Source organism: Mastomys coucha, unplaced genomic scaffold (assembly GCF_008632895.1).
Source record: "Mastomys coucha isolate ucsf_1 unplaced genomic scaffold, UCSF_Mcou_1 pScaffold16, whole genome shotgun sequence".
NCBI classification, from domain to species: Eukaryota; Metazoa; Chordata; class Mammalia; order Rodentia; family Muridae; genus Mastomys; species Mastomys coucha.
The window spans coordinates 56467307-56493663 of NW_022196898.1; the positions used below are offsets into that span (position 1 = coordinate 56467307).

Here is a 26357-nt window from a genome sequence, read left to right on the forward strand (position 1 = left end):
GGGGGGTGGAGATGTACCCTGGCTAAGTGTGTTGGTATGAAAGCAACCATAGACTCTGCATGCCTAACTGCTGCTTTGTTTGTTTTAATTTATCAAGAATTCCAAGTCGAATTCTGTCCCTATTATCCTGGCCATCGTGGGACTGATGCTTGTCACAGTCATAGCAGGAGTCCTCATTGTGAAGAAATATGTCTGCGGCGGAAGGTAAGAAATGCAGAAGCGGGTCAGAGCTACTGAATCCAAACCGAAAGCCACCCTAGCCCCAGAGGTCCGGTTCTCTTGGCGGACACTAGGGAGTGAATGATAACCCTGAAGATCGGGTCTGAATTGTGTATCCTATATCTGATGCAGTGCGGCCAGGAGTGTGGAAACTGAGGAAGTTCCATGCTATAAGAAGTGCTCCCTCCTCAGCTCAGGAGACTAACCAGGGTCCCCTCTGTCTGCAGGTTCCTGGTGCACCGGTACTCTGTGCTGCAGCAGCACGCAGAGGCTGACGGAGTGGAGGCCTTGGATACAGCCTCCCACGCTAAAAGCGGTTATCACGATGATTCAGATGAGGTGAGATGCTTTCTTCTTGAGGAATTACCCACAATTTTAAGTCTTTTTTTTTTTTTTAAGTCTGTTTGTTTTTCGAGACAGGGTTTGTGTAACCTTGGCTGTCTTAGAACTAGCTCTAGGTCTAGTAGACCAGGCTGCCTTCGAACTCACCAAGGCCTGTGTCTGCCTCTCAAGTGCTGGAATTAAAGGTGTGTACCACCACAGCCTGCTGAAAAATTTAAGTCTTAAAAAGAGTTAGTTACTTTTATACTCGTGATTGAGACAATCTCCAGAGAGATGGCTCAGGGGTTAAAAGCACTTGCAACTCTTTGACAACCCAGGTTCCATTCTCTGCAAACACATGATGGCTCACCACTCTCTGGAGCTCTCCTTCTGGGGGATCCAATGCCCTCTTCTGGCCTCCCATACATATACAATGAAAATAAGTAAATCGATTTTAAGGTTTTTTTTGTTTGTTTGTTTTTTTGTTTAAAAAAAAAAGGATACAACTAACTGGGACCAAGTTGTACATGGCCTGAAGCAGCACTGGAGTGATAAGAGCTGCAGAGCTTTCAAACTGGGTTCCTAATTTGTCAGTAATCTGGCCTGTGTCTTTCTTTTCAGGACCTCCTGGAATAGCTCTTCAGAGGAGCTGGGACTGAGTGTGCATGGAGCCACAGTACCTCCTTCACTCCCTGAGGCTCTGACTTGGGGAAATAAATTCCCCACCCCATCGGCCCCAGCTCTGTTTCTGCCACTTCCATCCAAGCCCAAAGGACCTACACTAAAGAAAGCAGGGTGGGGGTGGGGGACCCCCAACTGATCTCACAGTTGGCTCTGAGAAGAGGGGGAAATTTTAAATTCTTTAACATTTTTGTTTCAATTTCTGTCTTTTGTAAAAGTGTGGGCTTTAGGCTTCTCTTGGTTTGTTTTGTGTGCTTAAGGGACATGACTTGGGATTCAAAGGGATTGCTTCACTGACCCCGCTCTTGTGTGCCCATCTGGTGCCCGCCCCAGGGCATCTGCCAAGTCCACCATCAACTCAACTCCCACATCATACTTGGTGCCATCCCTCGCTCTGCTGGTCATGTGAAGCAACCTCAGAGAAGGAAGCAGAGAGTGTGGTGACTGGCGCCACCTGGTCAGCTTTTCTCCATCCATGGACAGCCATGATCAAAGCGCACCTCGCACCAGCCCTGCTGTGGCTTTCTCATTCCCCACCCCACCCCCAGCCATGGCTATAGGGCACAATGACTTTTCTTTTCCCATTGAATTAGGCAATACCCTTGTTAATTGCTCTTTGGCAACTAACTTAATCGTGTGCTTCCAACACACCAAATAGGGAAAGCTTACAGGGCAATATTTTTAACTTGTGGCAAGAAGGAAGGAGCAACACACAACTGACTAGCTCTAAACACCTATTAAAGACAAAACTGGCTGCTTCTGAGCCCTTCGGGCTGTGCTTTGTGGTGTGCCAGTGGCTCTGCTCAAGGCTGGCCTCGAAGCCTGCTCAGGCTCACCATCCCTTTCCTGGCGTTCATTGTTCGGTGCACAGTGCAGACTGCCAGTGGTAGGCTTCCGTTTTCCCCCAACACCCATTGTAAAGGCCCAGAGCTGAACAACCGCCATGGCTGCTTATTGCTTCCTCCCAAGTTGCTACTGCTCATAGAACTGGGACTTGGAATGTCTTCAGGTTGATGGACTTTTTCAAACTCTATGTTACCAGACTATCTCACCCTTCCCCTAGTTTTGCGAGTTCTTTGTTGTCCAGAACCCTTTGGCTAACCCCAGTGAAGGCACATTTCTAGATGATGCTGTGTGTGGTCGATACATTGCTTTCATGTTTTAAATTTAAGGGAATTTTCTATCTGATATTTTTCCAAATTAAATAAGTTATAGAATGTGATCAGCGGATGTGGGGGCGGCCATCTGGTAGTGGAAAGCTGCAGCGATTCATCTGAATACAGCTCAGATGTTAGCTGGACAGGAAGATGGTGTGGTAGGTCTCTGGTCTCCCTACCCCTGCTGTGCTGATCATAGCCCCTCCCAATTACCACTAGGACATTCTTTAGTAGATCCATTTTGCTGTCACTTCATTCTGTGGCTAGAAAGTCAGTGGAAAGTACATGTGCCAAACTAACTTTCGTCAGAATGCATGAGCAGATGGCTGAGTCCTCTTCTCCCCAGAAGGAACAAACAGCATCAGGGAAAGAAGGGGAGGAAGAGGAGGGAGAGCCAGAGAGATGCTGATTTGCAGCTAAGTGAGTCATGGAACGTCAGTTAGAAGTGAAGTTAGGGTCGTTTCTGGGAAGAGAATTAATATCTGTTAGAGCCAGAATGCTCGAGTCTTTTAGCTTGTTCATTTTGTAATGATTCTAAAATAATTCCAAAGATATAGCAGCTCATAAATTATCAAAGTTCTATCCACCCTCACCTCCTGCCAAAGGGGAGAGATCTATTTCCACCCCACACTGTCTCTCCCAGCATAGCCCCGAGTTGGTGTGGGTAGATAGGCCAATGTATGGTGACCTTCCCTAGTGTCTTGATGGACTTAACACTCACCCCTGACCTTCAAAGACTAGGGTGCTCTGCCTCTAATGGTTTCTGGGACTTCCATAGAACTTGGCAGTTTCTGGATCATTTCTCTTTTGAGCACCGCACTATTCTTGCCATAGATAGAGCTCAGGAGCCAAAGTTGAGTCATCCACCCAGGGTCTTCAGAGCTCTGAAATGTAGTTATGCAAGACCCTGGGTCCTTGAAGCAGAGCTTCTCGTGGATGACTTGCTGGGGCTGAGGACTACTCAGAGGCATTTCCTGCAGAGCCATTATTTTGACACCTTTTTGTTTTCATTTTTGGAAAACAAAATTTTATTCCTCTGTTTCATGGCTGAAATAAAAAGTGATTGTAACCGGGGGCACCCCCTCTCCCTTGGATAGTCACTCTTGGGGAGCACAGGACCGGCCTCTGGATGAGTTCTCTCTACCCCTTTGCCTTCTATCTCTAGCTCACTGGCTCTGTTGGCTTGGATTCTGCTCCTACAATGGCTCTCAGAAGCATTCACATGTATGGATATGCAACCCCAGGCAGCAGTTTAAGCTCTTTAAGCTGCTTTTTAAAAAAAAAAAAAAAAGTTCTGCTTTGGTTTGTCCTGTGCAGCCATGGGACATCGTTAGCATCGCTGGTGAGCATACCATTGTTGTCAGCAATGTGGTGGCAGATGGGGTTGGTTCTGGAGACTTGGGCAGTAGGATTTAACATTGTTAGGTAGCTCAGACATATCAGAAAAATCCATAGTGGCCTAAGTTTTAAATCCAAAACATCTTTTTTTTTTTTGGCTTGGGACCCTAGGGGCTTGGCATTTGCCTGAGACCAGAGGCCATGGCTGAATGTGCCTGTGTTGTGAATCTGATGGAACACTGCTTTGAGGCCCTCGGAGAGTGATTGCAGCTGCAGGGTAGGCTCAGGGGCTGTCAGTCTTGACCCCGCTGCCTCTGAGTCTACATTCTGGCATGCAGTCCCAAGCTCTTGGCCTTACCTCGAGTCCCCTGCCTGGTCCCCTGGCCTTTCCTCTCTGGCGGTGTAGTATTATGGGCCACCCTCAGCTCCTTTATTGGTCAGGCCTATCAACCATGGCTGGACATAACTATACTGAACTGTCCCTTCATCAGGATATTAGATTCTGAGAGGGATGCAAGGCCATTCCAACAAGCCCCAGAGTGAAAGGGCTGGCACGGTGTCACTCATTTTATTGCTCTGCAGTAAACCATATAGGCAGAAAGTCCTCCAGTGCTCTGAAGGGCCCTGCCACTATGCACACTGGCAAAGGACTCCCCCGCTTGTCAGTACAGCCCTCTCAACTCTATACTCAGCAGGGATTGCTAATGTAAGGCAGGACACACGTTCTCAGTTTTCTATCACTGTCCTAGTAGAGGGGAAGGTAGCATGAACTTTTAATGTCTTTTGGAACAAACCAAAGTTTAAGATTTGCCATATGATGTAGTGACAGGGAAGCCCAGAGTTGGCAAGCAGGCGCCAGCTTTTCTGTCCCATCGGCCAGTGCTTCATCAGGTGCGGGCTGCTATGGGCTTGTTGAAACCACAGGTGCAGGTGGGATTTCTTTGCGTTAATAACAATAAGAATTGGAGCATTAACTTGAAATTGTCTTCAAGGACTTGCTATGTGCACTTCTTCACACCGGTACATTCTCTGCATCTGTTTATATGATAACACAAGCTAATCTGTACCTTTATATATATGTGTGTGTACATATATACATGTATAAACTGTATAGTGTACATGTTAATGATTTATCAGTATGCCCCGAATTTCCAGTGCAGTTCTCATCCTCCGCATGCCCTCAGCTATGGTCAGGTGACATCCTGTCCCCTGGCAGCTCTGCTGAGTCCCTGTGTTTGAGCCTCCAGGGAGAAGGGTTTGGGCTGCATTTTCCTTATCCCCATGCACAGAAACTGCTCAGGGTCCCCACGTGCCTGTTGTCCTCTCCTCTTGTCTTTTGTTCCCTTTCTGAGCATGTGGCCCCTCCCCCCTGGCTGTGAGGGGCGGCTGCCTTCGTAGGAAAGTGTAAAGCAGGATCAAGGTCACCACTGCATGTGTACTGAAAACTCCAGACTTCTGCCCGCTTGGGACAGAACATTGCATGTGAGGTGGGATTACCAAGTTTCAAAGACCTGTGTCAATTATACAGCAGAGCCAGACCCCCATAACGACATCCCACAAAATGGAAATAAAACGCAAAATCTCTTGAGGATTGTGTAAATAAATCTGGATGTGTTTAACTTTGTACCGGTAATTTTCTGTATATTTGCAATATTTGGGTTAGAAATAAACAGCCTGGACTTTGGTATCTAACCTACTAAGATGAGTAAGCTACAGTTTTTGGTTTGTTTTTTTTTTTTTAGTGAGTGTTTCCAGCTTTCTACCTTCAAAAATCAAAACTCCAGCAACTAAAGAAGCATCAACTTGAAAGTCAACACTGGGCATTTCTAGCTTGAAGAGAGGGAGGCAGTTTATGAGGAAATGGCTCCCAAACAAATGAGCTGCTTGCCCATACGTTTTCTAATTCCTCGTCTTTTCTTCTTCTTGATCCTTATGCTGTCAAGGTCTGCCTCCCTTGGTGGAAGCCTAACAGCCCATTGCACACTTTCTCCAGTGTCTGCTTCTACACATCTGGCCACAACATATGGCTACACTCTGGAGTTGTGTGTTCCCTGTAGCTGGTTGGTCAGATGAACACTGGAAGGTCATGGCTCTGCATGTGTCTCACCTTCCCTTGCTCCTTTCAGAGACCTGCGTGCTCAGTCTCCTTATGTACAAGTGTCGCCAGAAGGAGCTCCCTGCCTTCAGCCATTAGCCAGCCATTAGCCATCCGACTGTGCCCTGGGATAGCATTTTGAGCCAATATTTCCATTCAGTGTTCCCACATCTCAGTCTGGAGATGGTAGGGCACAGGTCTTGTTCCCTCCAGCCGAGTTTTTACCCTAAGGATTGATCCAAGGGTTTAAGGGATTCTAACATATTCCAAGACTCTCTGCACCAGAATCAGACTGGCCTAGAATTTGTTGTGTAGCTCAGGCTGCCCCAAAATTGATGGTCATCCTTCTACCTCCACCTTCAGAGTTCTGGGACTGCAAGTGAGTATCACTATGTCCAGCTCTGAATTGGACTTTCTGATGGGCAAACTAAGGAGTCTGTATTTTTTAAATTTGATTCCTTACAATTCACTATATGTGTGGCACACTATATGTGTGGGGAGGGGGCTTACACAAGAGGCTTAGGCCACTTTCTCCACAAAAATGGCTAAGAATGGAATAAAGTGGTCCCCCTAAGCTAGAGACAACAGTCAGTAAATTGCCCACCACACAAACATGAAGGCAGTCTTCAAGCCCATGTTAAAATCCCAGTGTCCAGGAGGCACACACAGGAAGATTCCTGGAACTCACTGGCCAGCCTAGCCTGATCAATAGGCCCCAGGTCAAAGTAGGACACCTCTCAAAGACAATATGGGGGGACCCTTGTCCCCTTCCGAGACTGAACCACTAACCAAAGAGCACACACTGACCAAAGAACCTAGGCCTCCTACACATATACAGCAGATGTGCAACTCTGTCTCCATGTAGGTGCCAAACAACTAGAGGGTGGGCCTGTCTGTGGAATACATTCTTCTAGCTTGGCTACTTTCCTTGTCTGGCCTTAGTGGAGAGGATGCACCTAGCCCCACAGAGACTTGATGTGCTGAGGGTGGGGGGCCTAAGGGGTACCTGGGTGGGGCTCCACCCTCTCAGAGAAGGGGAAAATGGATGGAAGGAGGGACTGTGGAAGGGTGGACAGCAGTCAGGATGTAAAGTGAATGGGTGAATGATGAATGAATTAAATAAATAAATAAATAATAAATAAATAAATAAGGGGGAATATATATATATATATATATATATATATATATATATATATATATATGTGGCTATCTGAGTCCAGTCCCTGGGACCCACATGGTGGAAGGAGAGAACTGACTCTGACCTTCAAATGTGTGCTAGAGCCCTGGGTTTGAGTCCTAGCATCCTGTGGCAGCTCACTTTGTCCCAGAAGATCTGATAACCTCTTCTGGCCTTCGTTGGCACTGGGAATGCACATGATATACATTTTTAAAAGAGGGAAGCTTTTTAGATAAGCACAGTTAGGAAAGGGGGCTATGATAAGAAACCATATAATTTGAGTGGAGGGTCCAATGTGGAGTGGACTGGATGAGCACAGCGATCAGCTAGGGATGCGTGGGTTTAGCGAGCACTGACTGTGGGCTGGCCATTGGATCCTACACACAGTCCTGGCATCAGCAACCCTAGTTACACAGACCTGAGGTTCAGAGCCATTAGCTGGTGGCTGAATGGTACAGCCAAATGTCACACGTCCCTGTCTCTGGGGAGCTTCCTTCCCTGTGAGGCTGCCTCTCACCTCATCTGTGCTTTATCTCATAGGGAAGAGAGCCATTGACAGCTTTCAAAGGGGGAAATGCCGGTCTGACCTAAAAATAGTTTCCATTTATCCAACACTTAGTCAGCTACACTCTGCTAAGCACTTTATAGAGATTACCTCTTCTAATCCTCACAACAACCCTATGGTTATTATTATCTCCATCTCACAAATGAAACCCAACTTATGAGAGGCTGGGGGTGTGAGGTGTAGCTCAGTGGCTCTGTCGTAGAGGGCTTGTCTAGCAAGTGCAAGGCCCTGGGTTCAAGCCCCAATACACACACACACACACACTCAGAAGAGCAGAGACAAGTCCCAGTACACATACACATACATAGGGGTAGCCCAAGTAGACACACACACATACACATACACACACAGGGAAGAGTGGAGACAAGTCCCAGTACACATACACACACGGGGGGGGGGGGGTTAGTACATACACACATAGACACACACATATACACACAGAGTAGATGGGAGAAAACCCCCAGTACACACATACAAAGAGGGTCAGAGGGATCATGGGGTGTCACTAGTCACATAACTAGCTGATGACAGAGCTGAAAGTGTAGCCAACTAGTCTGGGAACAGAGGACTGACTGCCTGTCCCCACTCCTCCCCTCCTCCCCTCCTCTTCCCTCCCCTTCCCTGCCCTTGGGACAGCAAAGGGAGGTCCCCATGAAGGCCAAGGTATGGAGACCAGCTTTTCAATGACCCGCTTGCTGTTCAACAAGTGTGGGAATAGCCAGCGGTGTGCCTGAGAGTTCACTGGTCTTGGGACCTTACGCCCTGTTGAATGAGCTGGAGGTCAGGAACAGAGGCCGCTCAGGCCTCCCCCCAAAGCCAGAGTCCCTCGCATAGACTCTGTGCTCACACCCTCCCCTCCCTCCTAATGCTGTAGGGTGTCATCTCACTCCCAAGATAACAGGGCCACCTCAGCCCTCCTCCTGTGGCTATTCTGGGCAGCTCTCTGATCCTTCTCTTCTCCTGGCCCATACTTTCTCCCTTCAGTGGGAGTAGGTGGGTGGGGAAAAGCCAACCCACTTACATAAGCCTGTGACTGTGACCCCAGGGAGACCAGCCTGGACAGCAGGTGCACAGCCCCTCCCTCACCAGCAACCAAGAAAATTTTCAGCTGGACCCCGGCATGGAGACAGCCACCACACCAGAGATAGCCTCACGCTCCCAGCGGCAGGTAGAAGAAGCTGCTGACCCAGCGGATGCTAGAGGACCCCAGACTTCACATCAACGGGAGGCAGGCAGCCCCTCTCTGCAGCTCCTGCCCTCTATTGAAGGTGACCCGTGGCAGTCTGTAAGGGTGGGGATGCTGAGTGTGTGGGAGGGGGGGAACTTCCTACTGCCCTGAATATACCTTAGGGGTTATCCCACCCCTGTGTGTAACCTTTTATAACTTTAGGGAACTTCTAGTTAGGATAATGCAGGAATATTCTGGAAGCCCTTACCTTCCCTCTCAAATTGTGACTTGCTACTCAAATGTCCCTGTTGTAATTTTATTCTTTAGCTGAGAAGTCAGTGAATGATGTTTTTGACATTTCACAGTGACCAGCAATGATCTGTTTATATTTTTACCATCAAAACCAGTCACAGGTCCTGGAGGACCCAGTAGACCAAATACCCCGTTGGGAAGGGAACGGAGGAGAGAGAGTGGCCATTTGTAGTGGAATAAGAATGATTCCCAAACTGTTGGCTATGTATGAGGCTGAGTATCTTGGGCAGCCTCTGCCTGGGCCATGCTGCCGCATCAGGGCCTACCCTAACACCCCACACTGGCTCACTGGCCAAGGCCTCTCAAAGTCAGAGCTCTGAGGAAGAAGAGCCTTTTGGGAAAAGCATTCCATTTCCAGTTTCCAGGTAAGGGTACGTGGTGCCTACCCCATCAACCTCCTACCTGCCCCAGTGCCAACTGTCACCACCACAGCTCACCTGGGCAACTGCTGGGAGCCAAATGACACGGTGTGTGTCTCCACTGTACCTGGGTCTGCAGACCCAGGGGAGAGATGGGAAATAGCTCTTCCCTTCTTTGTGACGACCTATAGCAGCCCTGTTACTGTGATGAAACATTTAGCCCAACAAAGTCCCAGCGTTATAACCCCTTAGATTACAGAAGATTTGAAAACCGCACATGAGAAGCCCATGAACTCCTAGAAAGGAAAGAAGTAGGAGAAAAAAATGAAGTTCTAGACTGGCAGGCAATGCCCCAGGCTCCTTTCCCCGGAGTGACTCTCACACCACAGTGACCTTGAACAAATCAATTCAACTGCTCCATTTAAGTTTGTTCTCTGTAAAATGACTTTGAACATCTCCTGAGAAGGTCAGTTAGAAGGATGGCTGATCAGCATTGGAAGAGGCTTAACCAACATGGGAACATTTCCAAGAAAGATATGACAACCAAGTTCTGTCTCCAACAAGGGCCCAGAGCACAACTGTCCACCCCTCACCCTAAAGAAGATCCCAGTGGGAGCTGCCTGATTGTCAAGAGCTGGCGGGGTTTATACTGTTGAGATAGGAGAGCTGCCATGAGCATCCTAAGATGAGACAGTAGAGACAGAAACCTAATTTCTTCCCCTGGAAGGCCAAGATGGGGTGAAGAGCCAGAACCCCTAACTCCCCAACTCTGAAGGGAGTGGCATCCATTTTAACCATGCCACCAGAGAAGGGTCATGAAGATTCTCCACTGCTTGGAGGGTGGGGTGCTTTGGCAATTTCAGGCTCTAGATCCCAACCAGAAGCCCCAGCCTCTCGTACAGCAACTCCGTGCACTGCTAGTGACTCCACAGAGAAATGAGTGGCAGTAAGAGTACCCTTTGTCGAGGCTAGCCTGGGCCAGCCTGGTCTACAGAGTGAGTTCCAAGACAGCCAGGGCTATACAGAGAAACCCTATCTCAAAAAACAAACAAAAAACCAAACCAAACCAAACAAACAAACGAATATCCTTTGACATATTACAAAATCTGTGTGCATCTATTAGCTTTTTGAAAAACTAATGGTGCCAGTTCAAATCTTAGCTCTATCCTGCCACCAGAGAAGAATCAGGACATTTCTCTGAGCCCTCATTTTCTCCTCTGTAAATTGAGAGCTGAATGTGAGCAATGTCCTTATCCCTTTGATGGATGTGGACTCCCAAGGAAACCTTATTCAAACAAACAAACAAACAAACAAACAAAAAAAGCTATGGACTCTCAACTCTGGAAAGATAAATCAAAAAAAAAAGAAAGAAAGAAAGAAAAAAGAAAAAAGGCTTCTGAAAAAAAAGGCTTTTGAGGTTCACAGTGCCTCTGGAGCCCATCCAGAAATTTTAAAGGACACTCCGTACGGGACCTGCTGACTCCAAAGTTCTCTGAGAGTTCCAAAGATTGTCTGCCTCCTGACACTGCCTGTTCCTCACAGAGGGCACAGGGTCTGAAGGGAGCGTGTGACCGCAGGAAAGGGCAAGCAGGCAGACATTCATTGGCACAATCAGAATGAGCTGCGCCTGATCAATAATAGGCTTTCAGTCTAACCACGTGACCAAAGCAGCAGGATGATGCTGCTGGCATTGGCTCCATTTGTCTTCAGTGCCCCACAGAGGTACTGTGTCTGGGAGTCAAAACCCAAAGGAGCCAAAAGGGGAGGCTAGGGAAGGGGCTGAACCCTTGAGTAGGAGAATACGGGCCCTGAGCCAGAAAAGGGAAGGTCAACTGCTAATTTCAACAGAATCGTTCCTAATGACTATGCACCTGCATCCCTCTGAGAGTCTTCTAGACACAGGAATCGATCTCATGCCCAGGAAGAACCAGCCTGCCTTCAGTTTTTCTTTCCTTCCCCTACAAATACTTACTTCCTTACCTGTTATATGCCAGACAGTATCCTAGGTGCGGTTAAACAAGCAAAGTTACTTAAAATGACAGCCTCAAGGTATATTCTAATAGAAGAAGAGAGACAAATAAATAAGTAGACAGTGTGGGTCAGATGGTGCCAAACATAACAGAGGAAAGAAGGCAAGCAAACTTCATGCTCCAAATAAGGTGATGAACAAAGGCCTGACAAATAGGGAACAATTTGGATAGCAATATCATAGGTATTTAAGTGGACTATTTTCTCTGTAGATAGGCTAAGCACAAAGGTCCTGGGACAGAAATGTTCTTCATAAAGGCTTGGGCTATTGTGGCTATAGCGACGTGGGAGGAGAAAATGCAGGGACGGGGGAGCAGAGAGGTACCAAGCCAAAGCAAGCACTGAAGGATGGGTTGATTCTGGGATGGAAAGGCAGCCAGAACAGGCTTCTAAATAAGAACTGACATGAGACATGATCGAGTATAGGTTTTAGGGATTGTTTGTGTGTGTGTGTGTGTGTGTGTGTGTGTGTGTGTACCGTGTTTAGAAAAGACAGTGGGTGCTTCTTAGACACCAGCAAGATCATCTGCTGATGAGAAAGAGGGACAGCAGACTGAGTAAGCTGAGGCAGTGGGATAGGCCTGTCAGCGCCATCAGGAATGGGGGTAGTGGTACATGCCTTGAATCACAGTACTTGGTAGGCAGAGGCAGATTGATCTTTGTGAGTTCAAAACCAGCCTGGTCTATGTACAAAGCCCTGTCTCAAATATACATATTAAGGTCCATCCAGGAGCAGCATAATAATCAACTCAGCATTTGGGGGGGGGGGGCTGGTTTGAGACAGGGTTTCTCTATATAGCCTTGGCTGTCCTGGAACTCACTCTGTAGACCAGGCTGGCCTCGAACTCAGAAATCCTCCTGCTTCTGCCTTCCAAGTGCTGGGACTAAAGGCATGCGCCACCACTGCCTGGCAAATCAGCATATTTTTAATTGCATAAATAACCAATTCCATTTTAATAGATGATTGACATACTGTGATTCACACTTCACATCTGGATTTTCAAAAGCTGAGGGAGTTGGTGGGAGGGAAGAACTTTGATGCCCCTTTCTAAGGTGTCACATCTCATACATACATTGTCTATTTGTCCAGAGTTTCATACACATGCACATAGTATTTTGATATCAAGTCAGCATGTCGTTGTTGTTGTTTTCTCCTACATGTTTGCCTGTGTGCACATAGACACTGTGTAGGTGGAAGCTTTATTTGACTAGGATTGGGCATTGCCAAGAGGGTGTAGTGAAGTGAAAGAGAGATGAAAGATCTAGGTGATGATGCAAGAAAGTGGGTGTCACATGACCATGAACTCCTAGCTGGTGGGGGAGAGAGTGATAGGCAGCATGAAATAGGTGCTTGGTGGGGTGACATATCTCAGCGGCATGACAGGATTGCAATATGGCAGGATTAAGGGAGAGAAGGCAAAGCATAAGAATCTGTTATCAGTTGGATACCAGCTGAAGAAGCCAGCACAGCTGGAGAACAATTGAGCTTCTTACTGCTAGTACAGATCTAGAAATAAGTGTCCCTGTTAAGTAGATAATTCTCCATGAGGCAATTCAGGGATACTGCCCTTATCTCTATGGGGGCCTTGACACTTGAAGGACCCTATGATCAGCTGCCTATTGACAGCAGGATTGGGGCGGGGCACAGAAAAGTCACTTCTTACAAACCCTGGCATGGAAGCAATCCCTACCCCTTGTTGTACTCTCCCTTTCAGTGGAGAGAGAGAGTACCTAGCCCACAGAGCGGGGATCTGGGGCAGCCGATGCTCAGAGATACTGTGAAGACACTGCACCTGAGTGGGTGGTCAATGAGCCGTCTCTGTTATGGAGGTGTGGAAAGAGTGTAACACTTCAAAGTCAAATTGCAGGAAGGTCGCATGTCTAGATCTGAAGCATGACCAATGGCGGAAGCAAGCATTGAAGCAGTGAGGGTCAGGACACATGGCTAACTGTGGTTCCTATTAACAGAGCAGTGTCTGCTGGCCTCCAGGCTCCCTCAGTACCTGTGGCTCCTTCTCAGCTCTTCTCACTCTGCTCCTCCCCTAAACTTCTCCAGTTCATAAGCTTCCTTTCTTCTAGCTTCTCTTTCCTATATAAGCCTGCAATTCAGCCATGCACTCTCTTGTTCTCTTGGCTCTCTCTTGCCCTCCCCTGCCCCGTTCTCTTGACCCCTCTCTCTTTTGGCCCCTTCTCTCCTCTCATGGCCCTGGTTCCGTTTGCTGGTCTTGTATAACCCACTACTTTCTCTCCCTGCTCTGGATGCCTCTGGCTGCACTCTTGCCCATACCTGTGATAAAGACCTTCCCCCTCCACCATATCTTGGAGCCGTCATGCCCTCACTTCATAAATCTGGTGCCACATCCCTAACTTTTTTACAACAAGCCAGGCTGTGAGTGGTACTGCATGGATTAGAAGGACAGACTTTGAAATTACCACATTACAATGGAGTAATGTGGAAGACTCAGGCAGTGAGTGGGGGCCAAAGCCACTAACCATGAGAGCAAGACAGACAAGGGATGATGAGTCTATCACAGAGAATCATTTTCTGCTCCTATATCATTTTGCTTTTCCTAATTTTGCTTTCACAGTCTATAAGTGGGTGACACTGTTATCCTTTACAAGGTTTTTCTGAGTGTGGTCTCCCCATTCTTTTCTGACCACATACTACCAAACAAGTTTCTAAGGCTATACCTTTGGCAGCCATAAATATTTCTCAAAGAAATTCTGGTGCATAGTTCTCAAATCCCTGGAAATATTTACTTTCAAATCTATAGATGGTTTCAAACCTCTTGCCCTTGTTTTGGTAACCACTTACACAGGCATGTGTTTATGTATGTATGCATGCCTGATTGCATGGATACATACTTGCAAATCTAAACGTTTATGTGCACTCATATATACCTCTCTGTGTGTGTCTCTGTCTCGTCTCTGTCTCATCTCTGTCTCTGTCTGTCTCTGTTTCCACCCAACCCCCAGGGCATCTACTCTTTTCTTCTCCCTCCAAGCCATAGTTAGGAGCAATGTATGGACCATACAACCTCAAGAAGATTACTGAAGGACCATGTAGAAGAAAATTGTGAGGGGATATGACCAATGATTTCCTTTGAAGGAAAAAACTGGGCATGAACTTCAGCACATTAAAATTGGAGTAGACTGAGGTCAGCCTGGTCTACAGAGTGAGTTCCAGGACAGCTAGGGCTATGCAGAGAAACCCTGTCTCAAAAAAAAAAACAAAACTCGGAGTAGACAGTAGGATAACTGGAGTAGACAGTAGGCTAACCAAGATCTTGTGACTTGAAACAAGCTTTCCATTTTTGAGACTTAATATTCTATTGGTGAGAAAAGTGTTGAGAACAAACTGGCTCAGAAGTCACTGTTTCTCAAAGGACATTTCAAAATGCTCCAGCCCAGCCTCTGCCAGGCCTGTGGTCATCAGTCCTGACCTAAGAACACTGAGGCTGAGCTCCCTGACATCTGAGGAGGAAAAGCCCTTGGGTGTGATGGGGAAGCCTCCCAAGGTCAGTCCAATTTACACCTCACTTGACAGGAGGCTCGAAGAGAGAGGCCTCCAAGGAGCCCTCAGTTAACATTCTGAGCAGAGGGTCAGATTGCTGACTAGGTTGAATTTGGGAGGTGACAGAACTCAATGCTGACAAGGCACCACTAGCTGCCAGCCCCTCTTTACTGACCAGTATGTGGTTACTCTCAAGGCCATCCGTGGCTCTCCCCTGGGGCGTCTCTTCATCCTTCTGAGAATCAGGGACACCCTTGTGACTTCAATATGATCATCTTGTCAGTGGCTTCTTATACATAAAGAGCATCGGGGAGCCCTGCAGGGAAGGAGAGCCTCCCAAACTCAGAATGTCCACGGTAGCCTCTCTCCTCCAGCTGCTCCAACGGACTCCTCAGTAAACTCAAAGGCTGTTTCACAAATCCTCCCAGCTCTGCACACCTGAGCTTTTGCTCCTGTCATTTTTCTCTCTAGTGTGTGCGAAAGAAAGCTAACTTTTTCTAAGACATATTTGTAAAAAATAAGAAATGCCAGGTTGGGGCTGGGGAGATGGCTCAGCTGGTAAGAGCACCGACTGCTCTTCCGAAGGTCCTGAGTTCAGATCCCAGCAACCACATGGTGGCTCACAACCACCCATAATGAGATCTGACGCCCTCTTCTGGTGCATCTGAAGACAGCTACAGTGAATTAAGTAGGAGCGAGCGGGGCAGAGTGAACGGGGCCAGCAGAGGTCCTGAGTTCAATTCCCAGCAGACACACACATGATGGCTCATGGCCATCTGTACAGCTACAGTGTACTCATACACATAAAAATAAATAAAATAAATCTTTAAAAAAAAAGAAAGAAATGCCAGGTGGAAACAGACATCAGCTCACATCAATCAGAAGTCCAGATGCTGAAGCCTGGCCTAGGGCTAGTTAGTGCATCTCCCGGCCTGAAGCCTGGTTCCTGTGCCCTCAACTCAGCCTTTCTTGGTCCTTGAGCCTAGCCTTCTGCCTTCTTTCTTCCTCCTCTTCCTGGGTGACTGGAGGTCATGCCAGGTCCTGACTCTGGCACCTAGGTCTAGGAAGATACTGAGGAGGGTGGGAGACTGGATGAATGAGCCACGCTTTGGAGACAGGTCCTTGGGATATCTGATCCCAGCCAGGGAGACAGGAGTCCTGTGTGCCAGGCACAACTCCACACCTCCCCCTGGAGATCAGCAAATTGGTGTCTCTCAGAGCCTCCCCCTCTCCAGTTGGCTTGACTTGCTGGGTGCTCACTAAGATCTGGGTTACTCCGATAGTCTGTAGATAGCACAGGGACAGAAGAGCCCATTCTTTGGCAAGTGTAAAAGGTTATTCCCTTGCCCAACAATGGACAACCAAGGCCAACAAAATGAGGGTTTTTTGACCTTCATTTCCAAACACTTCCCTCCTTTAAAAAAAAAAAAAAAGGCCACAGGAAAGGAACACATCATACAACACTCCATTGTTGCCACCCCATCCCCTGTCACCAAAGTCAGCAGAGAGCAGACAGAGCAGGGTCACTGGGCAGCCTGAGTGCCTTGCCTGCCCTGTTCTTACTGAGGTCACTCATGTTTCCAAAGGTAGAGACCAACCAAGGTCCAACCCAGTTAAGAAAAGCAAAATAATAAAACCAGATACAGGAGACGGTTGGCAAGCCCTGTGCGCTCACATTAACTTCTTTTTTAAAAAAAGATTTATTTATTTATTTTATGTATATGAGTACGCTGTAGCTGTACAGATGGTTGTGAGCCATCATGTGGTTGCTGGGAATTGAACTTAGGACCTCTCCTCGCTGTCTCTGCCCGCTCCAAGCCCAAAGATTTATTTATTATTTTATGTAAGTACACTGTAGTTGTCTTCAGGCACACAGAAGAGGGCATCAGATCTCATTACGGAAGGTTGTGAGCCACCATGTGGTTGCTGAGATTTGAACTCAGGACCTTCAGAAGAACAGTCAGTGCTCTTAACCACTGAGCCATCACAGTTTGAGATCATAATGAGGGGAAGGAGGTAGTCTGCAAAGTAGGACCTGAGAGGAAGACAGTGGGATCTCTATTTTCTCTCAACTGTCATCATTTAAAGGGTTGCTTTATACAATGTATGTATTTAAGCTGTTCAGTCTATAAGCAAACATACTTGTGTTGTGGTGAACACACAGGAATGTACTCTCAGGGGAATGTGTATTATCAGGAAGCTTGGAATGCCCTGTCGGGCACTTATGCTGTTTGCCACAGGAATGTACCAGAGGGTGGAATTTCTTCAACTGCAAGGAATACATGTTGGCAGGAAGTCTTGGGTTGTTGGTGGGAACCTAGGGGTTGTCACATTCTTCTTGAGATTAAAAAGTGACAGGGGACTGCCTTTGAGGAAGAAGGAAACGGCAGCCCTGGGTAGGCGGAAAAATGGTCCCCAAGTGAGCCAGGAGGGATGTCTGCTCTTCCACAAACAAGGTAGCCCACAGCATCCTCCTGAGAGCAGGACATCCAGGCTCCAAACTCCTGAGCATCTCTTGCCTGTATCCTGAGAGCAATAAAGATACCCAGTTCCCCAGTGCTTATGTGCCTGGAGGTCAAGGACAAGTGACGGACGGCCCCAAGACTCCCCAGACTCTGCTTGTACGAAGTGATCTGTTACCGATGATAAGAATGCCACACTGTAGGGATGGAATGGCCATGCAGAAGGAGGGACCCAGACACTGGCTCACTTTGGGATGACGCTGCTTTGTCTCTGTGGCAGGACAGGTTGTTGACGCCTGTAGGGCAGAAAGCTTTCTCTTGAGGTCTGTACCCGACCAGGAGGTCAGTTTCACTTGGACAGCAATGTTGTTATTAAGGACACTGGAAAGACAAGCTGTGAAGACTGGTCTCCACCCATTGGAAAGGAACAAAACTCAAATGGGTGGAAAGCCAATAGTCTGGAGTCACAAATTAAAAGAACTATCAGGCTGTGAGCCCAGGTGTTTAGGGAGGGGAGTGTTGTTACAACAAAGCTTTACTTCCTAGGTGTTGAGACTATAGGCAGTCACCACCATACCCAGCTCCCATGTTCTTTCTGGAGACCTCAATCTTTCCAGGGTCTCCTTCAGCCGACTGCTCCCCAAATCCCGGCACAATAGGAAGGATATGGGTGTGTGGTTTAATGGTAAGTCTCTAGAGTGACTGAGACTTCTGTGTTTGATCCACAGCATAATGGTGGGTCTAGGGACATTCCATATGATAAGGACTTAAACTGGTGGCCACCTGGGCCACTGTCCACAGAATGCTTACTTCCTCTGTGTATTCATTTCCTATTCTCTCTCTATCACTCAGAGCACCCCAAGATCTGGCTACCTCGGGCCCTGAGGCAGACTTACATCCGGAAGGTTGGAGAGACAGTGAATCTACTAATCCCATTCCAGGTAATCACACCAGCCCCATGCTGACACCAGGTTAAGGTTTTTGGCTTAGAAGTAGACCTAGGAATAAGGCAGTCTTTCTGGCCTTGAATGAGGATCCGCAGTACCACTCTGAGGCCAGACCACCACCATTCCCCACTCTGGTCGAGGGTATTCTCTAAGATTGGGTTTGGCTAGGACAGGGGTGTCCCATGAGAGGAGGTAATGCCAAGCCTGGCCCTACAGTCTGCAGAGGTTTGGAGACCCTCCGTTTTAGAGGGTTCTTAGGAGTTGGAGCAGCCACCCAGCTACCCTGAGTATCCATGACCAAAATTCTCAGAGGGGGAAAGGCTCAGAAGCCATCCCCCTGTCTCTTGAGACTACAATGAAAGGAGGGAGCCTCTTGCAGGAGTCTAGAAAAAAAAAACCCTCTAGCTCAAGGAATGCAGCTCCATGTCAAGATATCTTGTGGATTTGGGGTAGACTGGCAGAAGCTAGAGCAGAAGGGGGAATGTGTGGGTCTATGAACATCTTGGGGATGCTCAGCCTTATCCCTGCTGCCCAGGGTAAGCCCAAACCTCAAACCACCTGGACTCACAATGGCCACGCCCTGGACAGCAGTCGCGTCAGCGTGCGGAACGGGGAACACGACTCCATTCTTTTCATCAGAGAGGCCCAACGCACCGACTCAGGATGCTACCAACTCTGTGTGCAGCTTGGTGGGCTGCAGGCCACTGCCACCATCAATATCCTGGTGATCGGTAAGGTTGGGGGACAGAAGAGGTAGTCTCTAGCATCTCTCGGCTGAACGGGAGCTATCCCAGAGAGTCTCAGACAGGGTGGTAGGTGATGGGAAGAATCTAAGCAGAGAAAGGGGCCGAGGGTATTCTCTAAGTGAGGTCAGCACATGTGGGCTGCCCAGGGCCCACTGCCATGCATGGCTTTGCTCTTCCAGAGAAGCCAGGTCCTCCTCAGAGTATTAAGTTGGTGGACGTTTGGGGCGCCAATGCTACTCTGGAATGGACACCTCCACAAGATACAGGCAATACAGCTCTCCTGGGATACACGGTGCAGAAGGCTGACAGAAAATCTGGGGTGAGGTGCAGCTGGGAAGAAGGGAGGGAGGCATCCTGGATGAGCTTCCAGTAGCTCCACACGGGACAAGATTAAAAAAAAGCAATAAACCAAACAAAGCACAGGTGTCTCACACGTGTCATCTCCTGGGGACCCCACAGCTCTGGTTCACAGTACTGGAGCGTTATCACCGAACCAGCTGCATTGTCTCCGATCTCATTGTTGGCAACTCCTATGCCTTCCGTGTCTTTGCGGAGAACCAGTGTGGCCTCAGTGACACAGCCCCTGTCACAGCTGACCTTGCCCACATCCAGAAAGCAGGTAAGGAAGTTAAGACCATGGGCTGACAAGACTTAAGAAGAAACAGAGCCGAAGCTAGACGGAGTTCTCACGAGCTGCGCCATGGTTCCTCTTGATGCCCACAGCTACAGTTTACAAGGCCAAGGGGTTTGCCCAGCGGGACCTCTCAGAAGCTCCCAAGTTCACCCAGCCGCTGGCAGACTGCACTACAGTCACCGGCTATGATACCCAGCTCTTCTGCTGTGTGCGTGCCTCTCCCAGGGTGAGTGGTAAGCTTCCAGGGGTGGGGCATCCTGTGCTGCTTCCTGTTACTATCCCATCCTAACCTGAGCTATATCACAGGGCATCCTAATTGAACATCTGCTACCAGAGCCACCATCTGCCTCCTCGACAGCCAGTTACTTAGGAACTGTCAGGGCAGAGTCTGTAATTCAAGATGGATGGAAGGAAATGATGTTCCCTTGGAGTGTTGGGTCCTCCTGTACAAAGATGTCACTTCCAGATAGTTGTCTGGCAGAAGCATCTGATTCCCACTGGCTTCTCTTTATTCATTCCCTACACCGTGTCTATGCGGGGCTATGCACATGCACACTGCTCTGCTTGCAATCTGGTCTTTGAAGTCCACCCCATTAGTGGCCTTTACCAAATAACTTGAGTTACAAGTACAGGCCAAACTGTGTGGAGACGACACCTTGAAAGGAGACTGGTGATAAAGCCAGTAAGAAACCACTTTAAAAACAAACGGCACAGAAACCACTTACAAACAGTGGGGATTGAATAGGAATGAATCACTGTGTGAACATGAAAACAAAAACAAAAGCAAACAAACAAACAAACAAACAAAAGGGAGACTGTGAGCTGGCAAGGTGGCTCAGTGGGTAAAGGTGCTTGCTCCCTGACCACCTGAGTTCAATCCCTGGCACCCACATGGTGGGAAGAAAGAACTAACACCTGTATGTTTTCCTCTGACCTCCACACGAGTTACGGCACCAGTACATCCCTCCGTACTCACAAATGATATTTTAAAATAGTTTTTGAGTGGAACCCATAGCTAGGTGTGGTAATACGTACCTTTAGTCATAGAACAGAGGTGGGGTGGATCTCTGTGAGTCTGAGGCTAGCCTAGTCTATACACTGAGAACAACCAAGGCTACATAGTGAGACCCTGTCTTTTTTTTTTTTTAAGATTTATTTATTTGCTTTATTTTCATAAGTACACTGTAATTATCTCCAGACACCCCAGAAGGAGGCATCGGATCCCATTACGGATGGTTGTGAGCCACCACGTGGTTGCTGGGAATTGAACTCAGGACCTCGGGAAGAGCAAGCAGCCAGTGCTCTTAACCACTGAGCCGTCTCTCCAGCCCCCAGTCTTAAAACAAAAATATTTTTTAGCCGGGTGGTGGTGGCGCACGCCTTTAATCCCAGCACTTGGGAGGCTAAGGCAGGCAGATTTCTGAGTTCGAGGCTAGCCTGGTCTACAGAGAGAGTTCCAGGACAGCCAGGGCTACACAGAGAAACCCTGTCTTGAAAAACCAAAAAAAAAATTTTTTTTAAAAATTTAAAAAGTAGAAGTTGATGCCCATGATGGCTCCTGAGCAATTTCTTCTAGGTCAGGGATATCTGTTGAAGTGGACTAGGGTTCAGGCACTGTCTTCAAACCTAGGAAGGGGCTCCAGTGCTTAAAGGTACCGCAAGGGGAATCTTTCCACAGCATGATGGCAGGGAGCCTTGCAGAAAGCTGTCATCTCCAAGCCTGAAGGCAGGGCCCCAGACACTAAGTGCAGAAAGGACAATTGGCTTCTACGCTGTTCTGCATCCCTTCATCTTCATCTTCATCTTCCAGCCCAAGATCATCTGGCTAAAGAACAAGATGGACCTCCAAGGCAACCCCAAGTATAGAGCCCTCAGTCAGCTGGGGATTTGCTCGCTGGAAATCCGCAAGCCTAGCCCCTTTGATGGAGGCATCTACACCTGCAAGGCCATCAATGCTCTGGGGGAGGCGTCTGTGGACTGTCGGGTGGATGTTAAAGGTAAAGACGGGAGAATTAGTGTCTCTAGTGACACCCTCCAAGACTGACTGACACAAGCTGAGATGGAAAGGCCCTCCCTTTATATCCATTACCTGCTGCAGTGACCAAATACCCAACAAGAAGCAACTTGACCACGGGCTTAATTTGGCTCAGGGCTTGAGGGCACACACAGTCTGTCATGACAGGGTAGAAAATAGGGCAGGAGTGGAGCTGGGTAGCAGCAGGAGGAACAGGAGACTGCTTCCTCACATCTGGACACATCAGGAGGCAGAGAGAGCTGAACGCTAATGCTCGCCGGGTATTTTCTTTCTATCCCCTTTTATTCAGCATAGGCACCCACACTACGAGATGATGTCACCCAGGATTACGGTAGGTCTTCCCTCTTCAGTTAAAACCCTCTAGGAACACCCTCCCAGACATGCCTAGAGATGTGTCTCCTAGGTAACGAAGACATGACAATTAAACCACAACTGCCTTAGGGCCCTAGTTTCACTGTCACTGTTAAGATGCCCTAGGAGCCCATCTTATCACCCAAGGTTTCATTTCTGTGCATCATGAGTCAATGGTACAGGAAGAATCACTAATTCCATTTTTTTTTAAAGGACTAGTGTGAAGTATGTGGAGGTTAGCTGCTTTGTCAGCTGGGAGATGACACTCTGGAGGCAAAGAGCCCTCTGATCTTTGCCCCAGTGCAGGAGCCCTGCAAAGGAAGCTTGTTAGTCATAGGTCATGCTGCCCACCCCCCACTTCCTCTCTAACCCATCCATCTCTCCGTTCTTGCTACCTTGTTGGAACCTCCATTACAACATATTGGGTTTTGGGGTCGGGTATGTTTTTTAACATCTTTCCTTAATCCCCAGAATCTCATACCTATATACAATAAGTATGGTCATATTGTCCCAGCACATTGTTTTATAATTATCTTACTTACCAATTTGTCTTCCAATTAAACCATAAACAAAGCTCTCTGTCCCCAGTGTCCAGCCTAGTTGCTGACACACACACAGAAGGCTGTAGTTAAGTGTTGTTGCATGAGTCAGGAATGAGTGGGCCTTTTTATATCCTACTCTCTATGTATAGACTCCCCAGCTAGAAGTGCGGACACCCCCGAAGCGTAAGTGGGACATCCGTTCCCAGTGCTCTGGGAGACAGTTTCCCAGAGGTTCTATGCAATGTTAACATTGAGAAATGTCTACATTTTTGCAGCTCCTCATTAAGGCTATGCTAAGAAGACAGGATATCCGCGGAAGGTAAGGGAGGAGGAAATGGCGTCTTGGTAGATTATTACACGATCCTGGCGAATGCTGCTGATAAGTTTGGGGTGAACCTGAGCCTCTCAACCATCTGCCCCTGGTGACTTTTTTTTTCTTCTTTTTTTCCTTTTTTTGAGACAGGGTTTCTCTGTGTAGCCTTAGCTGCCCCGAAATTAACTCTGTAGGTCAGGTTGGCCTTGAACTCACAGAGATCCACCTGCCTCTGCTTCCCGTGTGCCAGGATGAAAGTTGAGAACCGGCACCACCATCCACACTCTTTTTTTTTTTTCTTTAATCCTAACACTATCAGCTCTTCAGCTCTGCAGAGGGAACTGGTAGAGAGAGGGTATGACACAGGCTTCTGTCATAGCCTGTGTGTTTCTACGCAGGTCAGTGATAGGGTTGAGACCCAATAATCCTCGGAGAATGTGAGCCTCTGCCTCCACCTAATCAGGGGACTCTGTGGGAAGAGCAGCTGCGTGGGAAGTAAGAGAAAGAGACCAGAGTCTCCACCACCACAGACCCACAGGTCTGCTGAGCTCTCAGCCTCGGTATCATAAGCAGAGTGAGAAACAAAGCAGCTTGTTCACATTATTATTTTTTGCTTGCTCATATTCCTTTGAATTTTATACATCTCTTCCTGTTCAACAGAAGAAATTTTTTTTTTTTTTTTGTTAAATGTCAACAATAATTTAACATTTGGGTATGTGGTTCCCAAGTGGCTCATCACTGGCAAAGGGCCGCTTGGATCGTTACCTAGAATATGGTAGCTGCTTCGAATTCCCTGTCATTCATAGATAAGGTGAAGGAAAGGCCCAAGAGAGAAGGACAGAGACCTAAGCTCCCAACACTCCCTCTGACATTCAGCTCCAAGCTGAAGAATACAGAGCCTGAATTCGATCCCCAAAGCCATTAATTTAAGCCCATCAATGATACATAGCAAATGAAAACCCTAAAGGCTACATTAAACGCACAAACTCTCCTCAGGAGAGCGTTCTCTGCCAGCTGGCTTATAGACACTTTTCTCCTTCCCCGCCTTCTCTGTCAATACCGTATTATGTCAGTCTTGATTTTTACTTATCTGTGGTCCCCTTCTGTCTCCCAGCTGGTACTCAGAAGCAAAGCACGGTGGGCAGTGAGTTTATAGCACTGGACCATGAAGAAGTCTTAGCATAGCCCGGATGGAATCTGTCTATTTTGTTGGCTATAATCCACCCTCTCTTTCCAGGGCCTCCAGGAAGCCTGACTCTGACAAGACTGTGTTCTCAAGGAGCATTAGCTGGCTTGGCTTAGACTAAATAAATGTATACATCCTCAACTCTTGAAATGTCCTCTTTCCAAGCCTTTCTACAAGGAGAAGCCGTACAAAGGTTACAGTCCTTCCGCCAGTCTATATGATCCCAGAGCCCTAAGATTCATCTTTTTCTTCTGTTTTACTTCATATCCACACAGTCTCTCTTACAAAATCACATCCTTCCTCCCTGCCCCGCTCCCTGACTTACTTTTGAGACAGAGTTTTATATATTCCAGCCTGGTCTTAACTCCACAAGCAAGCTAACGATGTCCTTGAACTTCTGATGCTCCGAACTTTATTTCCTAAGTGCTGGGATTACAGGCCTGTGCCACCACACACAGTTTGTGGGATCCTAGGGATTGAATTTAGGACTTCATGCAAACTAGGCAAGCACTCTACAAAGTGAGCCACATCTCCGCCCTCCACCCCCCACCCCTATCCACAGAGGTCTCGGACATTCTCAATTGCTGCAGGCCGCTTATGACAGGGTTGCATTCAGTTCTACGAGGCATGGGGTGATGGGAAAAGATGAAGGTGATTTGCCATTTTCCCCGTGGGCTTCCCTTTGTAAACTGGTATTACAGGATGCATGCCTATCAAGAAGCAATAAGCAGCACAACATAATCCTACGAACAAAGGCAGAGCCCGGAGCCCCGAGACCCGAGCCTCGGGATGTTGTTTCTCTTGCTTCTGTTTATCTACATCTTATAACAAGTCACATATTGAAGATGTTCTGTAATGGGCTCTGTAAAGATGCTGATGGCTCCTCCCATTCCTATATGCCCATTGTAGCCATGTCATCAAGAGCCACAAGCCAGAACTGGAGAGATGGGGGGACCTTCGTTCAGTTCCCAATGCCCACAAGATGGCTAGTGACCACCTGTAACTCCAGTTCCAGGTAGTCAAATGCGCTCTTCTGGCCTCTGCAGGAACAGGCACATAGATTGTGGTGCACATACATATATGCAGGCAGTTATATATACACATAAAAATAAATAAAATATACATGTTTTAAAGAGTCTCAACTCAAGCTGGGAGGTGCCTTTAATGCCAACACTTAGGAGTCAGAGGCAGGTGGATCTCTGTGAGTTTGAGGCCAGCCTAGTCTACACAGAGAGTTCCAGGACAGCCAGGGCTGTTACAAAGAGAAACCCAGCCTTGAAGAATCAAGGGGGCATGGTGGTGGTGGTGTGGAGAGCCTCAACTCACAGTTCTCCTACCTTGATTTCCCAAGTGCTGGGATGACAGGCATGCGCTCCCATGCCCGGCTCCTACGCCACCACTGTCTGAAGCGGTGTGTTATATAAAAGATAACAGAGGCTTCTGCGTTGCATAACAGAGAACTGTATCTGCGTTGTAGAGCATTGGATTTCAGCAGCAGCCTTGGTTCTGTCAGCGTTAAAGCCCGGCCACAGTAAGCATCCTCCTGGAAGGCTCTAGGGAAGTTTGTCAATCTAAGAATGCGCTGCACATGGCAACAGTGAGAATCAGCCCTGAAGACTGTCAACAGGACGACAAAGGTTCTCATAAGCACATGGGACCCTGCTGGTGCCTGAAGTTGCCTTCTGTCCTTGTGGTGCCCTGGGTTAGTGAACCTTAGTGAAGAGCTAGAGTGAGCGTGGGAAAGCAAGAGCAGAGTGGTGGTGCTGGGGAGTAGAGAAAGATAGAGAGGGGGGCAGGAGGGGCAGATAGCCTTCTACACATCGGGAACCGAAGGGAAGTCATTTTTCTTTTTTAATCTTCATGTTACAAATGAGAAGGTTAAGCTCAACCCCCCCCCCCCTCAAGCCACGATCTGGTAAGGCGGCAGAACTTCACCATTTTTTCTCATCTATGTCACCAGACAGTGTGGGTTGGAAACATGGGCTTAAAAGAGAAAATATTTCAGGATTTGGGGGGATATCAGGCCACATTTGGGGGGGGGAAGGAAAGGGATGTGAATTGGCTCAGAAGAATCCAAAGGTTTTTTTTCTTCAAAGAGATCTATTTTCACTTTGAGGCTGAGTCTACTCTGCCTCTTTCTGAACGAAGCTTCCACGTGATGATAGCTACTGTACTTTGTCGTGGTTTTTTTTTTTTTTTTTTTTTTT

General features: G+C 47.7%; 2 protein-coding genes across 6 annotated transcripts in view; both read left to right on the plus strand.

The window, feature by feature from the left end:
• Positions 1-5412, plus strand: part of Sort1 (sortilin 1) — an 81698-nt gene extending 76286 nt beyond the window's left edge. For all 5 annotated transcript variants that reach the window (XM_031375181.1, XM_031375180.1, XM_031375179.1 and 2 more), the window contains 3 exons: positions 98-204; positions 447-558; positions 1162-5412. In XM_031375181.1, the coding sequence (XP_031231041.1) occupies positions 98-204; positions 447-558; positions 1162-1176 (234 nt within the window). In that variant the 3' untranslated portion in view covers positions 1177-5412. The remainder of the gene's footprint in view (positions 1-97; positions 205-446; positions 559-1161) is intronic.
• Positions 5413-8475: 3063 nt separating this feature from the next.
• Mybphl (myosin binding protein H like) lies at positions 8476-24291 on the plus strand. Its single transcript, XM_031375185.1, has 9 exons — positions 8476-8821; positions 18249-18337; positions 18879-19074; positions 19269-19408; positions 19549-19708; positions 19813-19949; positions 21534-21720; positions 22927-22970; positions 24202-24291. The coding sequence occupies exons 1-8, from the start codon at positions 8674-8676 to the stop codon at positions 22935-22937; spliced, it is 1068 nt and encodes a 355-aa protein (XP_031231045.1). The 5' UTR covers positions 8476-8673; the 3' UTR covers positions 22938-22970; positions 24202-24291.
• Positions 24292-26357: the final 2066 nt, after the last annotated feature.

Excerpts from the sequence above, each read along its gene's own strand:
- Mybphl (XM_031375185.1), top strand. The coding sequence starts at position 8,674 with ATGGAGACAGCCACCACACCAGAGATAGCCTCACGCTCCCAGCGGCAG. Across the intron at positions 18,338-18,878 it reads ATCTACTAATCCCATTCCAG|GGTAAGCCCAAACCTCAAAC; the intron begins GTAATCACACCA and ends CCTGCTGCCCAG. Across the intron at positions 19,709-19,812 it reads TGCCCACATCCAGAAAGCAG|CTACAGTTTACAAGGCCAAG; the intron begins GTAAGGAAGTTA and ends TGATGCCCACAG.